Source organism: Uranotaenia lowii, chromosome 1 (assembly GCF_029784155.1).
Source record: "Uranotaenia lowii strain MFRU-FL chromosome 1, ASM2978415v1, whole genome shotgun sequence".
Classification (NCBI taxonomy): domain Eukaryota; kingdom Metazoa; phylum Arthropoda; class Insecta; order Diptera; family Culicidae; genus Uranotaenia; species Uranotaenia lowii.
Genome location: NC_073691.1, coordinates 171,978,692 through 171,995,491, shown reverse-complemented (window position 1 = coordinate 171,995,491; position 16,800 = coordinate 171,978,692). Strand labels below are relative to the sequence as shown.

The 16,800-nt window shown below is 34.4% G+C and overlaps 1 protein-coding gene across 1 annotated transcript; it reads right to left on the bottom strand.

Annotated features, from left to right (window-relative positions):
• Positions 1 to 6,308: 6,308 nt before the first annotated feature.
• Positions 6,309 to 15,859, bottom strand: LOC129752547 (cytochrome P450 6a2-like). The gene is made up of 2 exons (XM_055748346.1): positions 14,689 to 15,859; positions 6,309 to 7,212 (listed from the first exon to the last, which is right to left on the bottom strand). Exons 1-2 carry the CDS (start codon positions 15,782 to 15,784, stop codon positions 6,776 to 6,778), a joined length of 1,533 nt encoding a protein of 510 aa, XP_055604321.1. The 5' UTR covers positions 15,785 to 15,859; the 3' UTR covers positions 6,309 to 6,775.
• Between the last annotated feature and the right edge of the window lie 941 nt (positions 15,860 to 16,800).

Here is a 16,800-nt window from a genome sequence, read left to right as displayed (position 1 = left end):
TTGTCAATTTTGTCAATTTTGTCAATTTTGTCAATTTTGTCAATTTTGTCAATTTTGTCAATTTTGTCAATTTTGTCAATTTTGTCAATTTTGTCAATTTTGTCAATTTTGTCAATTTTGTCAATTTTGTCAATTTTGTCAATTTTGTCAATTTTGTCAATTTTGTCAATTTTGTCAATTTTGTCAATTTTGTCAGTTTTGTCAGTTTTGTCAATTTTTTCAATTTTGTCAATTTTGTCAATTTTGTCAATTTTGTCAATTTTGTCAATTTTGTCAATTTTGTCAATTTTGTCAATTTTGTCAATTTTGTCAATTTTTTTCGAATTATTGTCAGTTTTGCAATTTTTGTCAACTTTTGTTGTTATGTTTTGAATTTTCTCAAATCTGTCAATTTTAGCAAAAAATCATGCAAATTCTAAAGTGATGAAATTTAAGTTTAAATATAAAATTGACAAAATTGTCAATTATATCTTAATTGGCGAAAACTACAAAAAAATTTACTAAATATATAGAGTCCGGTATTGTAAGCTATTGTTTTAGGATGACGTAAATCTATCTTCAAGCTTTGACGTGAATCGTTTTTAAAGCTTCTACGGCGACTTTTCAAGTAAATACATCAGTCGTTTATATGAAGGTGAGGTGTACCAATATAATAACAACGGTCTCTCTTAACAAACCGCAAATGTTATTGATCAGACTTGTTTTGATTGTAAACATCTTTGTTACTTTTATCATTCCTGTTGAAACATTTTGAAGTTTGGAAGCCTGGATTCAAACTGGAAAAGGAGTTTTACTCAGAACCTTTAAATAAAAAAAAAGTATCTCTTCAAAAGTTTTTTTCACATTGACACACGTGCATCTACTTTCCCAAAATTAATCATCGTTTTCCGACGAACGCGAGAGAAAAGGTCTCGCACACCGTTAAACAGAAAACATTAATTTAGAGCGAAAATTAACTCCCTAGCCTAGCCCAATTATCATTGCTCATCCGACAATTGGATTCCGCTCGTTGGGGGTCTGGTCAATGTTTGTTAGTCCGGCCGGCCGGCCGGCCTGCTGAATCATATGGCCTTTCGCGCGTCTGTAAACATTTATGCGCCACAATTTCACTCCCTCTGGTAAACCACCCAAACCCCTCCCCCTCCCTCATCCCTAGTCCGAGTAAGGTCTAACTAAACGTGGCGTGGGGTGTGTTTACATTTCGATTGGTCACACATCTGTTTACTTGAACAACCTGCAGATTGCAGGTCAACGCGACGAATGGTTTGAGCTGGCACGTCAACCGCGACTTTCCAGGCGCTCACCGCCAAACGTGTCGCCTCGCGTCTCCGTCACCAGTTGAGGCGTTGGCGTTATTTGGGCGTCGCGCTCGTCACGTCCTGGAGACGAGTGAGCGAATCAGACCGAAATCAGTGAATAGAACGAGCTTCACTTTTCGTTTTCTCGCCATTAACATTAAGAGAAAAAAAAATAAGCTGTACAATGTAGGTACGAGCTGTGAGACGTCAAGTTCAAGTTCAAAAGAAATTGTGCTTCATCATTCCAGGGCGGTCAGTCAGCCAGGGTTGATTTTCTTGGTCCGGTGCACATGGAACGGGACCCACGCGTATGACCCCAAATTTGCAACGGACTAAGGCAAATAAAGGCGGTCGGTTTCCGGAAGTCATGGGTAACTGTTTCAAACCCGTATCCATATTGAATAACATGATAATTTACCAAAAAAAAAACAAACAGACTAAGAAATTTGACTGTTAAAAGTAATGTTCCAAAAATTTCTTGCTTAATATTGAATGAATTTCTTGTTTAAATGGAAAAATAATACATATTGGGAAAATCAGACTTTGGAATTTTAAGCTCCCACCCCCACCGCCATGAGATTCCAGGAAAAGAAAGCGAGGTGCTATACGCTATGTATGTATGTATGATAGCCACCTTGGGTGTACGGTCTTTAGAAAGTCGTTCTACACCAATTTTTTAAATTCTTAATCAAATTTTAATGATTGAGTAAGGTTTTTCAAGATTACCAATTACTCAGAACTAATGCCAAAACCTAGAAAATTAATCCCAGGTTCAGAATTCTGCTACAGATTTCCAATTTTTTTCACTTGGTAATAGAAATTTATTTCTGTATACAAAATTTTAAAATATTCAACTCATTTCAAGGTTCCCTGTTATCAAACTCTAAATTGAATTTCTCTTATTTCGCATTATGTATCTAGTTTAGGATTCTTGATTTTTGATTTGCATTATCATTAGAAATTGCCAAAATTTGCATATACGAACTCTAGGAATGTAGTTTTCACCAAAATGAAGTGCCCGAACTGTGAATGATCATAGCTTTAGAAATCATTCACAGATTTGGGTTCATATTCAGATGTTCAATTCTTAAACTTAATACCTTCATTGATCGAAATAAGAATAGTACCACTTGTGTTTTTCAACAAATGTGAATAATAATGCCTCTACGAATTATTTGAATAGATAACTGCATTTTAAGGAGTTTTCTAGAATGCCAAAGGTTTTCAAAGGCTTTAAAAGGGGGTTTTAAGAGATATTCCTCTAGCGTTAAGGAATTGATTTTTGAGCTATAATACTTTATCAAACTGCTTGATTCCTTCATTAACATTAGTATGATGGTAATTTTCAATCATTCAAATTTTAACAAGCAAAACACTTAGTAGTACTATTCTTATTTCGCTCACTGTATGTTTACATTGGACTCACCAAAAATACTCTCGATCAACGTGTCACAGGCCGGAGTAACATCAAGTTACTAAAGAAGAAACGAGACGGTAATACAAACAAAACAATAACTACAGAAAAACAGAAAGAGAAGGACAACACAGCTCTAGTGGAACACATAATAGAGACAGAACACACTTTTAACATAGAAAAAACAAATGTTATAGACTCATGTTTCAACAAACACACTCTCAATTTCCTCGAGATGTGCCATATTTCCAATATTGCAAAACCAGTCAACCAGAGAACTGATGCCCAAAATCTCAACTCCATCTTTGCATCCGTTTTAGACATCTTACACAAACACAATTACAAAAAGACCAATTAAAATCTTGTCAAAAATATCGATATCCAGAAACACTGCAAGAGGAAACTACACAGCGCAAACATTTAAGAAAGTATATCGCAGGAACAACAGAATTATTCAAACAAATACAGGTACCAGATGAAAAGATTGTATTAAACTTACAAAAATAGCATATAGCTACAAAAGTGGAGGCGATATATGTACAATGAAAAGATTTTAACGATTCGATTTCCCCATAAAAAGCAAAATATACGATTTTAAGTAATTTGAGTAAAACGAAAAAAAATTCCACGACCGAGAATTGAACTCCAGTCCTCCGAGTTGGCTGTCCGGTATCTTACCACGATGCCAACTCATCAGTTGATATGATTTGTGCTATAGCTCTATATGTAAGATTTTCTGTTCACGAAAGGAAGAAAGAAGGGAGGATCGCCCATTTATCGTAAATCAGTTCACTCAAATCGTAAATGTCGATTTAGCATATTCTCAACTATTTGGAGACATATTTACAAATTGACTAAAGTGCTATCCGATTCAAATTTTTTTGGGCAAAGCTTGTCGTAAATGAATGATAGAAAATCAATCAATACTAGCTTGTTTACGATGGTTATTGAAAATATCTTAATATTCGATTTGGATTATCATTTCTATCACGATTTCATGTTAGCTGGGTATTCTAAACAATTCCACGTAAATGTCCTTATTTGTGTTTATTTTTAGAAAATTCAAATTAAAATGTAAGTCGAACTTTTTATCATAAAAGGCAACCAAAAACATAATTTTACCAAATCACAGTAAAACTCCACCACAACACATCTGAACAATAGGGGAGAGTGGGGATACTTGATCCCCTTTTCTTATTTTCACCATATCTTTTTGGAAAAAACTAGCAACTCGCCGTCTTTGACATTTTATGACAGCTTGTAACTTCAAGTTTCTATGCTCCAAAAATTGGAACGATACTTGAACCCGTTGATGAACTAGAAGCATTTTCGTGGGAGTAAAAAAATTGCGATTTTTCTGAAGTTAGGGGAGACTTGATCCCCTATTGAAGGAGACTTGATCTTTTATTCAGGAAGCCCTAATCCTTGTATTGAAATCAAACAAAACCCCAAGATAGAATGTTAATTGACTATTTTGGTCATGTTTGTTCTCATTTCACAATTTATAGCAGACATAAGAAGAAAATTCTATAACTTTGTCCCAACGCTAATAACATTGCATACTTAAAGGTGCTTTTTTTTTATAATTAAGAGAAAACTAATTATTTTTGCTCTTTTCTTCAGACAATTGTTTGATAAATATTAGTTTTTGGATAAATATTAGTAATTTCGTAATCGGCAATCATAACGATCAATTCAGAAGCAGAATATGCCGTTTGGAAGGCACAATTGATCCCCAACTCTAGGGGATCAATTGTACCCATAATCAACATTTTAGAAAACTTTTTCTGAAAAAAGTTGAGAGCTTTCCATTACTTTGAAAATATGGCATTATGAAGTTCATTTTACGCCCAAACGATTGATACATTGGAACAAATATTTTTTTCATAATTTTCCCATGTAAGGAACATTTTAAAGTGATAAAAAAAGATCTTCAAGGTACATTTTGTGAAATTTTTCAATCAAAGTTCAATAACTCAAACAATTATTTTGTTAAAATTTTTTAAACTACAAGCATTGTTATTTTGCTCATTTTGGCACATTTTTCTAGAACATTTGATCTTTGTAAGACATTCCAGTTTCGAGATATAGCTAAGGAATCAAGTATCCCCAGGGATCAAGTATCCTCATTCTGAGGTGAGTTTCACCTTGAAGAGGTAAAAGTTATCTTTTTGGCTTTCACGAGTGTTCACCTTGTTATCTCGGTGAATTTTACCTTTTTATTATTTTCCGTGTAGTAGACACGGAATGCTACATTAAATTGAGTCAATTTGGGGTCATGTTTGAATTTCTCAAATCCTAGGGTTTTAAAGCTTTTTTTTTGGTTCAAAACTCATCAATAATTTTTTGCATAATATTTAAGAAACGTTTACATGAATAAATTTGAACTTTTAAGTTTGTAAAGCAAATTTGAAAATTTTCTACTAAAGTGAAATCGAGCTTGCTAATGATTTTAGTGCCAATTTATTTATTTACCTATTCATTTATTTATACTTGCAATTCGAGATACAATCTTATTAGACATTGCAATCGGCTTTTACTGGAGTGTGCAAAAAAAAATCTCAATTACTCACTCTGAAGAATTCATTCTTCAAAGGAAATTTTCCACTGAACACCTTTTTCGAACATCGTTTCTTATTAGGCAAAAAGTTATTAGCTGTTTACTTGGGGTTTGTTTTCTGACATTGAAAAACAATAAATTCAATTGAGATCACTGTTGGTGCCTCGCGAAATATTGCATGAAAAGTAGCCATGCCATATCTCGCTAGGCACCCAGCAGTGATGTCAATTGTTTTTTTGTTTCAATGTAAAAAGACATACCCCTATTAAACGTAAAAAGTAGAAAGAATTTTACCGGGTCAGCTAGTTGAATGTTGAAAAAAACACCATTAAAAACCACTTATTAAAATTTAAAATGGAAAAATGTTTAAAAATTTTTAAGGAATTATTCAGCCCAAATATGCAAATCACCTCAACAGTAACTGTTCCTAGTACAGTAGTTTTATCATACTGACTTTACGAGGAAAAGTGTTTATCTTTTTGGTCGTAAAGTGTAGAAAAAAAACTTTTTCTTTAAAAAATATTTACTATACTCTTTAAAAAAAACTATCCCTGTGATATAATCAAAGATATGCAAAATATATACTGGATGGTTGGGCTTTGAAAAAATTCACGGAACTTTTCAAAGTACTAAAAGGCTCATAACGTTGCAATTTTTGTTTGCTATCCAACAAAGCATACCTACCTACAATAAACATGAAAAATGATACAAGTAAACCGTATTTTTACTCTGTTCTGTGAACCGCAACTATCGTTGCATTTCTATCATTCTATCCAGCGGCATTTTTTACGGCGTTATTTTGTTCACCCTCTAGCGAAAGAAAGAGAGAAAGAGGGAGAGAGAGAGAGTCCCGGTAGTTTTAGCGACCGACAGTTAACTTTCTGCCATATTGGGCCTCAGTCTGAACGCGAAACAGGAAACGAGCGAGTGAAATCTCGATAATTGAAGATCAGTGTCACGCAAAGGTTGGTTGCGCGAAAATATCATGCTATATAGGAGTGTACTGTTAGACTTTAAATTGAGATATCATTTGAACTTCCTAATCAAAATAAACGTTTATTGGGTTATTCTTCTTATTGATATATTAATTGAAAATAATATTCAATACAGAAACTTACAGTCCATAAAAAAAAATTACTGATTTTTGCAAAAAAAAAAAAAATTTATAGACAAAATGACGTTTTGTCAAATTGTTTACTGTTGTTGTTGTTTTTTTTACCTAAATCGATGTCCGACCATTCTGCAGGAACTTGGATGTATTTGAGCCTTTCTAGAATTCAGGCACATTTTGAAATCAATATTTTTTTTAGTCATACACTGATCAAAAGTTCAATAAATTTACATAAGATTTAGTTAGTTTAGTTAAAGCTACTTTAACAATTCGATTGGATCCCGAATCATTCGAACGACACTGTCCTAAGTCAAACATTATTGGCTTCGCCACCCTGAGTGAAAGATAACGACTTGTTATCATCTTACTTTGGCTTGCTGAAGGTTTAACCTTTAGTTATCTACCGGCTGCTCCCCAATCCGTTCGATTATCAGATTAACTCCCCCGAGAGGCACCGGCAGCCCGGATGCCGGATTTACTTTCAACTGGTCCGGCGTGCTAGGGCTAGGTCGAATTCGGAAATTCCTCAAAATATTAATCAATCCAACGCGGGTCTGCATCAATCCGAACCGCATGCCGATGCAATTTCTTGGCCCCTCCCCAAACGGAAGATACGCAAACGGGTGCCGACTGGCTCGATTGGCCGCACTAAAACGGTCCGGATCGAACCGTTCCGGGTTCGGGTAGTACTGCGGATCATGGTGAATGGCGTAGACCGGTATGATGATGAATGTGCCTTCCGGAAGCTTCAGCTCCGTATCTGGAACGAAGTATGTTTTGTTGCACTTCCGCAGCAGCGAATCAGCGGCCGGGTATTTTCGTAGAGTTTCTGAAATAAACGTAAGAGTGCTTTAGAAAAACTTATAGTTCACTCAATCCTGAATTTAAAAACATCGAATTGAAAACCAAATTTTTTAGGTAACAAATTCTAATTGGAAAAAAGTGGGCCTGTATCACTAGACTGAGTCAATTTGGGATCATTTCTGAATTTCTCAAACCTTGGACTCTAAAAAATTTTCGTTTTGGTTCAAAACTTGTCCACGCTTTTTTGCAGAATTTTCCAGTAACTATTACATGAGTAAATTTGGAACTTTTATTTTGGTATGGGAAAATTGAATATTTTGTACTGGAAAATCAACATTTTTTGTGTTTCTAACGAGCCTGCTAGTAGTTTTTGTGCAAATTTATAAATTCTCTTAAGGAATTTTGAATACCGAAACTTTGCATCTAATAAGAAAAAAAAAGTTGTTTAACAAGGATATGTCTTTTGGCATTGAAAAACCATAAATTTCTTGACATCACTGCCGAGTTGCCTAGCGCGGTATGGCGTAACAACTTTTCATGCAATTCTTTGAGAGGCACCAGCAGTGATGTCAATTGAATTTATTGTTTATCAATTCCAAAAGACATAGGTACCCCTCTTAAACAGTTAATAACTTCATAAATTTTTTGCTTTATAAGATACGAAGATATTTCGACAAAGTTGTTCAGCTGGAATTTTCCTTTAAAAAATTTATAAATTGCCAAAAAACCATTTGTAGGCTCGGTTTCACAGTAGCAACAAAAATGATATTGATTTTTCTGTTTAAAATATTCAATTTTCCCATACAAACCTACAATTTCAAATTTACTCATTTAAACGTTACTTAAAAATTCTGCAAAAATCATTGACGAGTTTAAAGCTCAAGAGATCATCATTTTGGGTGCCTATGTTATAACCGATTTCGGAAGATCCTTCCTAAATTTATATCATTTCAACTATAATCATCAGTTTCGGTGATATGGTGTGTGAAATTTTTTGAAATTTATCAGTTTTAAGTAAAATCGATTACTTTCAGTTTAACTACAAAAAATAAGGAAATTTCTGATATCCTTCATTTATTCGGAAAATTCAGATGTTGCCTAGGTATTTTAGTTTCAGAAATACAACGCTAAACTTAAATTCTAAAATTAACAACAAAAGAAAGAAGAAAAGATAACAACTATTGCTGACATAATTGTTGAAAGTTTTTGATAGAGTGTCCTACCCGGGATTTCCCGACCGGGTATTCCCAGGAATAAAAAAAATGGTCAAACTTATAAATTAAAATTATTAGAAATTAATAAGAAAAAAAATCAGATTTAGCAAGAAAAATTAAAAGTTCTACCTTTATGTATGGCTCAGATTAAAAAAAATATCCTTAGATATACCTACTGGTCAATAATTAAATTTGAAAAAAAAATATTTTTTCTGCGTTCGAAATCTTAGTGTCAAAGGGAAAAAAAGAATAAAGAAATGCAACGAAAAGAATCTGAATGTTCTATTTTGCAACACTAATAATTTAGAACTTCCGTTTCTCAAACTGTCATCGGCAAAGAAACGACATATTTTGAAGTTAAAGTAAAGTTATATGAAAATCTTCGAGTTTTAAATCAATTGATGAATAACCTGAAGTTTAGCTAACCAACTTCTTTCGATAGTGAAAAATCATCCTCAATTTGGCTGGAACAAATATCAATTTCTCCTTTTGTCAACCCCCTCCCCCCCTTCGAAATTTTCAAAAATCCCGAACGGGGGAATAAATAAAGTTTGAAGTATGTTATGTAAATTTTGAAGAAAAATTGCAATATCCGAAGGACTACAAGGCCAAAAAACAAATACTGGAAGATGGGAGTTATTTCACTTTTTATATTCTTGATTTTGTGGAATTTTTCGTTCCAAAATTACTTGATTTATAGGTTTTGTGCAATGATATAGTATGCAATTTTGTTGCATACTAGTTTTCGTGCAATTTATTCCAATTTATTTGTTTTTCGCATTATTTTTTGTTATTCTCCCACCCCCTTGCGATGTTTCAATTCCGAGTGACCAAAAAAGGATTTGAAATTTCAAATTTTTGCAGTAAGAATCAGTCTAGTTTGTCGCTCAAAGTACTTAGGTTTCTGCTCTTGGGTTTTATATTTGCTCAGTGAATTTTTAAGGCTTTAAAAAAGATAGGAATGTTTTGCAAAACAAATTACCTAAAATATAAAAAAAAAAAAGTCGTATGGACAAGGTTTCGTATGCAGTAACGTGATAAAATTTTCATTTTCAATTTTTCGCGGGAAAAGGATCATCGAATTTCCCGTTTCTCGGGAATGCTAAAATGACCAGGAAATTGACACTCTAGTTTTTGAGTATTTAATATTGAAATAAATTTAAAAAAAAATCAGTTCTTCAATATTCATTGTAAAACAGAAATAAAATATTGATTGGTTTATAATTTTCAAAGGAATTTCCATTTTTCTTGAACGTTTAGTAATTGGGGAAATACGGATGTTGAATTTACGCGAAAAAAAATTATTTAGGAATTTTAAGAACCCAAGATCAATCACCATCATCACCATATTTGCAATAAGTTCAATAATTCAGTTCCATACTGTAAATCTATGTATACATGAATTTCCGTCTGTCTGTCTGTCTGTCCCTATAGACCCGCATAGAACTTGGCCGTTGGGTGCTTTTGAGGCCGAAGAAGGTTCCTTTTATGGTTTGAGACCCCTCCTCCACTTTTGATGGCTTTAGGGGGCCTCCGAAACAAACGTAACATGTTTGCATAACAAGTGAGCTGATCGTGCAAATGGAACCAAATTTGGCACGGGACGATATTTGGATATGGGAAAAGGTTTAATGATTGTTTGAGGAGGGAGCATAACTAATCAAGCGAAAGAAATAAAATTTGGCATGCGAGGGTATTTGGATAAACGAAATTTTCCAAGATGGTTTAAGGCCCTTCTTTTCCTTTCATTAAGGTAACGAAAAGAGCGGAGGGGGCTTCCAGACATTTGTTTTGTGTATAACTGAAAAAATAATCTAGCAAATGGAACTAAATTTTCATGGGAGAATATTTTGATACGAGAAAAGACTCGATGGGTGCTCGAGATCCCTCCCTGATCCCAGTGAGGAGATAGGAAGCGGGGAGGGGGTTTCCATACATTTTGGTATAACTCGAGAACAATTTGAACAAACTTAACCAAGTTATGGATATGTGGTGCGAGCATTTTTTTTATGATTATATTAAGCCCCATATTCTTGCATTGCATTTTCACTAATTCACTTTTGTTGCATGTACTTAAAATTTATCACACGCAAGGTTGCCAGTTTGCCCAGTTTTATTCGAGTTCACCTTGATATTTAAAATAAAATTTTGGAAAAGTTTTAAGCCAAATTTTCCTGGATATTGCTCGGATTTACCCGGCCAAGATAAATGCTGAAAAAATTCTGGCAACCACAATCATACCAAAGAAACTAAATTTAGTATGAGAGAGTATTAGGAAACGCGGAATGTTATGTGCTTTTTTTGGGAACCCTGCCTTATTTATTCCAGCCGGGTGATTGAAAGTTGAAAGAGGGGCTTCCATACCATTTTTTTGCATAACTCGATAACTTATTATTCAAATGCGGCCAAATTTTGCATGGAAGAATAAAAGGAAAGAAGAAATGATTATTTGAGACTCATCCCTTCGTTTCAGTGAGGATATAGGAAAAGAAGAGGGGTGCCATCTACATTTTATTGAATTAGTCCTGAAATGGTCGAGCAAATTTGGAATGAAAGGGATTATGGTACGTGAAATGTTTTCATGGTTATTTAACAGGTGGACTCTCATTTTGGTTGTATGACTTGGAAACTGTAAATTGAGTCAAATTGACATCGGAAAAGTATTAAAAGAATAAGTTAAATATTTATTTTGACATCATTTTGGAACTTTTGAACTAGGCCGAAACAAAAATCACATTCATCTTTTGTCACCAGACCAGAAAAATACGATAAATTTAATAAATTTAAACATTTTTAAGGCCAGAAAGCAAACAGTGGATGCTGAGTTTTTTCATCATTCGTATTTAGTTTTTTTTTTCAAGTTTTTTATGTCAAATAACTAGAATTTTCGATTTATTTGACATAAGGTTGTATGCAATTTGGGCCGTATACAAAGTTTTGTTTAATTTATTCCAATTTATCGTTTTAAGCATTTTTTACATTTATTTCCCCCCTTGTGATGTCTCAGCTCCAAGTGACAAAAGAAGGATTTCAAATTTGTTCCGGCCTAATGTACTAAAACATCAAAATTCAAACCATTTTTACATTTTTTATCAATTTTACAAGGTGTATGCCAGGTCAGCTAGTACTTTAATAAGGATAGTTGTTTTGTTAAAATGAAATGTTTATCGTTACTTAGGCTTAAAATATTTTTTTCTTTACGCCAGGATTTAGAAAACCTCTGATTTTGACCAAAACACGATAAGGAAATTAAAAATTAGGTACACTTAAAAAAAATTGAACTATTCATAATTTCAAATGCAGTGAATTGTTTTTGAAGTTGTTGAACGAGGAAGATTTTTTTTTCTTGGTAGACCTAAGTAAAAAATAAGTTGCAAAAAATATTTGGAAGGTGTTGCCAAGTACCCCGAGTCAGCTTGTGTTAAATAAAGGGTAAAAATCATTTTTTGTAAAAGGAAGTTTGAGGAAACGGAGTTGTCATTTCGAAATAGTAAATTTTTAGAATTGATCAATTACAAAAATCCTATTATACCAGTTGTCCTTAATTCGGTAAAAAAATGGAAGGTTTATCTAAATTTTGCTATTTCAAACAAAATATTTGAATAAAATATAATTCAATTATAATTTTATGAAGGGATTAATCATCGCAATGTATTTTTGTTACTAAATTTATCGGCCTTATCGGTGAAAGTGTTGTCCTTTTTAGTAGGGACATCTAAAGATTATGAAATTTTATAGACGGATAGAAAATTTAAAGGAATCAAAAATGATGAAAATGAAAAGGTATAATTTATTTAAAAGCATTATCATCGCATACCAAATTTTTGTACACTTTTCACCGATAAAGCCAATAAATTTAGATGAATGATAATTGTACTCATAACCTAATGCTATAGTCATATTTTTATAATCTTGCATTAAAGGATTAGATCATAGCACATAAATGGTTCTAGATTAAGGTTGCCAGAATTTTTCAGCACGTGTCCAGGCCGGACAAATCTGGGCAATTTTACAAAAAAAAAACCTGACAAAATCCGGACATTTGATTTTGAAATTGACGACCAAACATTTGGGCAATATCCGGGCAAATTTGGTCAGAATTTAGAATTACTCAACAAAAATCAAGAAAAAAATTGAAAATAATATTTTTTTCATCAAAACTCTTCGAACGATTTTAAATTGAATTTAAGGCTTAAAAGACCTACCATGATTATTTTTATGAAACTTGCATGAAAAATTCCGTTTTGGAGGCCGATAAATAAAACATTTTTGCAACACAATTTGTTTTTTTTTTCGTTTAGTTTGCCAAATAAAGTGAAAAAATCAGGTCAAAATCCGGGCAATTTTCAATGAAATCCGGGCCGGACTGTTCCTAAATTTTGTATCAAATATCCGGGCAAACCCGGATAAAACCGGGCAACCTGGCAACTTTATTCTAGATTAAGGATTTATTTCAGGGTGTATCCTAGCTGAATAAATCCGGGCTATTTTATCTAGAAACCTGGCAAAATCCGGACATTTATTTAAAAATTGTCGACCTAAAATCCGACTAATATCCGAGTAAATTTGGTCAAAACCCAGGAATTACTCAACACAAATAAAAAAAAAACTAAATTTTAAGCTTTCAAAAAACCGTTCGTGATTATTTTTAGAAAACAAGCTCATAAACTTATTGTGGACGTTTCGGCTTCTCAGTCAAAATATAATTTAGAAACAGTACGTTTACTTAATGTCCTACGTTTCGGCCATGATCCTCCAAATACTTTCAACAACGAACGCCAGCTCAACTGATCCGAACAAAACATAAACAAACCAATATCACACATATACTATCACAACAGAAAAACACAACAGAATCCAACTCCACTTTATAAAACCACAGATAATAAAAATAATACAGACAACAAGAAGTGAACGCTAGGAGACAGACATATTAAAATACCGTAGAGTATCACAGTTTGTTTGAAAAAATAGTGAAAAACAAATTAAAAATTCAGGTACGTGCTTAAAATAGTACATCAAAACAAATTATAAAAAACTGATAGTGATTTATTTCAAAAATAGGTTCGGAAAACCAACAAAAAACCAACCATAAGAAATACAATAGACACAAACAGTACACACTCCGTAAGTCGAACACTATTTTTTGAATTGTAAAACAGATAATTATTTTAAAATACAATAAAAATTTTAGAATTTCCCTGATGATGGCCAAGATCATGGCCGAAACGTAGGACATTAAGTAAACGTACTGTTTCTAAATTATATTTTGACTGAGAAGCCGAAACGTCCACAATAAGACTACATTCACCAGTCACAAATCAACCATCAAGCTCATAAAATTTCGTTTTAGACGCATAAATAAAATTTTTTACAAAACAATTTGTTTTTTTATGTCTTTGGTTTTGTAAATAACATGAAGAAATACTGACAAAATCCGGAATTATTTAAATGAAATCCGGGCAATCGCACCGGACTTTTCCAAGTTTCAATATCCAGGCAAACCCGGATAAACCTGACAGAATCAGTTCTGGCAACCTTATTCTAGATACTCCCCCTTATTCTGCGCCGCGCGTGAGGTGTCGATAGTCGAGTCGAGTCGGAGTCGCGTGAGTCTTGTCACCTTATTCCCGAAACCGATGTGACAGAGCATACGATTTGTCACTCGCGGTGACTACTAGATTAGGATAATAACTCAAAAAGTTAATTCTAAAAGACATTTCTCACCTAAAGCGACTACTGGAATCGGGTGACTCGACTATCGTCACCTCACGCGCGGCGCAGAATAAGGGGGACTGATTCTCATTGATATCAACTGGAAAATCAATCCAACGTTAAAATTCAACAGAAACATTTTGCCTGTGAAATGCCACAGTATTTTTCTAACGTTTCAACTTTCAAAATAAGGAATACATTATTTTACTTCCAGTGATTATAACGATTCTCAAATTTATGCATACCTCGAATATTGAGACGAATTTTAACTCTTAAAATTTTCATTTTTCATATTGCATATCGAAACTGTAGCCTTAAGTGGTTGGGACATTCAGGTCCAAACAAGTTCAATAATAAATGGGAACTTCAACTTTTTTTCTCCAGAGGTGAACCAGCCTGTGGCTGAAAACCTATTAAATGGAGACAAAAAAAAACTTTTTTCTAAACAAACTGAACTCTCATTGCCCGAGCTCCATGAAATCTACAATAATATTCATTACCATTTCCAAATCGAAATTCAAATTTGGTATTGAGTATTGACATTTGATTTTAAACCGTCGGCCCATCCTTACCATCAACGACCATGTTGAGATACTCGATCGATGTAGCCATTTCGTACGTTATCTTGCTGGTGCCGCATGTTTTCAAGATTTCGCTGCGCAGTTTTTCCTGAATCTCCTGGTTCCGGGCCAGCTCGAACAAACAGTTCACCATGGTGGTGGAGGACGTTTCGAACCCGGCGAAGAAAAACACGAACGCCTGGGCGACAATTTCGTTGATCGTGATTCTTTCCTCCGGATTGGCACTGTTCTTCAGCTGAATCAGCAGGTTCATGAAATCGTTGCGCTGCACCTTGTTTTGCTCCCGATGTTGGATGGTGCCGCACACTAAATCGGTGTAGAAGGCTTCTATGTTTTTGCTAAACATTTTCAGTTTCAAAGCGCTGGCCACCGGTTTGAACAACATCAAAAGCATGGTCCAAAGGATTTGGCCAGCCGTTTGGTTCAGCACTACGTTAGCCGTTTCACGATATTTGCACCGTTCACTACGCAAGCTGTTGCACTCGACCCCGAACGCACAGGAACCGATAACATCGGCAGTGTATCCCGCTAGCACATTCTTCATCTCCAGTTCTACTGAGCCACGACCGGCACTTTTTTCCTTAAGAAACGAAACCAAATCATCGGCCACACCCAAAATGGTCTCGAACATCATCTTCATTTTGCCGGACGTAAAAGTTGGAGACAGTTTCATGCGCAGCTGCCGCCATGCCGATCCTTCCAGCGCAAACAGATGACCGGATATCGGATCCACTTCCGGGTTGTTGTAAATGCCCCGGTCATGGAAATTGCTGAAATCCTTCACCAGAATCGACTTCACCAGCTCCAAATCGACTACGATTACCGATTGAATGATGAACAATATCGTCCCTCCCAGGGGAAGTCCCCTTCGTTTAAATTCCCGATACAGCTCCTGGTTGATCTCCTGCATGTGCTTGGTCCGATTGGCCTCGCCATAGTCGCCGACAAGTATCCGGGATCGACCAGTGCAGGGAAAGTTGCGGTCCTTCCAGAACCGCCGTCGTTTATCCACCAGTAAACATAATTGCAGCGATCCGGCCAGCAGAATTGTAAAACCTAACGCTACCAAAAATACTCCCAGTGTCATTGCGATGACGATGTTTCCCCCGCGGACGGACAACCTCGACTGATGATAACCGCGACCGCGACCGCGACTGACTGATTGAACGGTTCCAATCCTACTTTGCTGAGCGCGCCGTCGTCGCTGAGAGTTCAGCCGTCCGAATCGCTCTTCTTCCCGCAACGCAACGCAACTGTTTTGATGGGTTAGATCCACGTGATTGTGGCGACTTATGGCTTGATAAAATCGAGAGCACTCTACAGTTTGTGATGAGGTTTGGTGTATGATTCACGCAACGGGAACAGTTAATTCCATAAATATTTATCGATAGTTGACTGGGAGACATAGAAATTTTTTTTTTGATGAACTGTTATTGAAATTTGAATTTTCATAACTGTTCGAACATATATCAAAATCATTCAGAAGAAAAACATTGAGCAGCAACTTTAATTTCGGAGGGCAATATAAAAATAAATAATTGTTTATTTCATGTATTTTTAAATCCTGATTTAAAATTAGAAATATTTTTAAACAAAATTCTAAATTAACAAAAGGAAACCTTAATTCAGTTTTGGTTCCAAGATCCAAGGGATTTAACCCTAAATTAAGAATCATAATTTAAATTCCTAAGTAAATATTCAACAGTCCAAAAATGTGTAAAAAGAATATCATAAGATTTGAAATTTCTAAACAACATTGATTTCTCTTCAATTACCTCTAAATTATGAATGTTATAAAAAACCCGTGGTAACAAACAAAATAACAAAATTATTGAAATAAAATTGAATATTTTTAATTTATTTCTTTTCAAAGTCACAAGGCAACAAAATTCACGTTTTTCCGTTTAACCCGGGGTTGAGAGCTGATTTTGACTAATTTGAGCGTGACATCAAGGTTGCTGTAATCACGAAAAGGTTTAAAATTTCACAGAATTTTGAGCAAATTTTTATCACAGAATCTGTGTCACAGAACACAGAATTTTAGAAATATTCACAGATTTCACAGAATTTTAAAATAGCATACGTTTTTTTCCAAAATTAGTT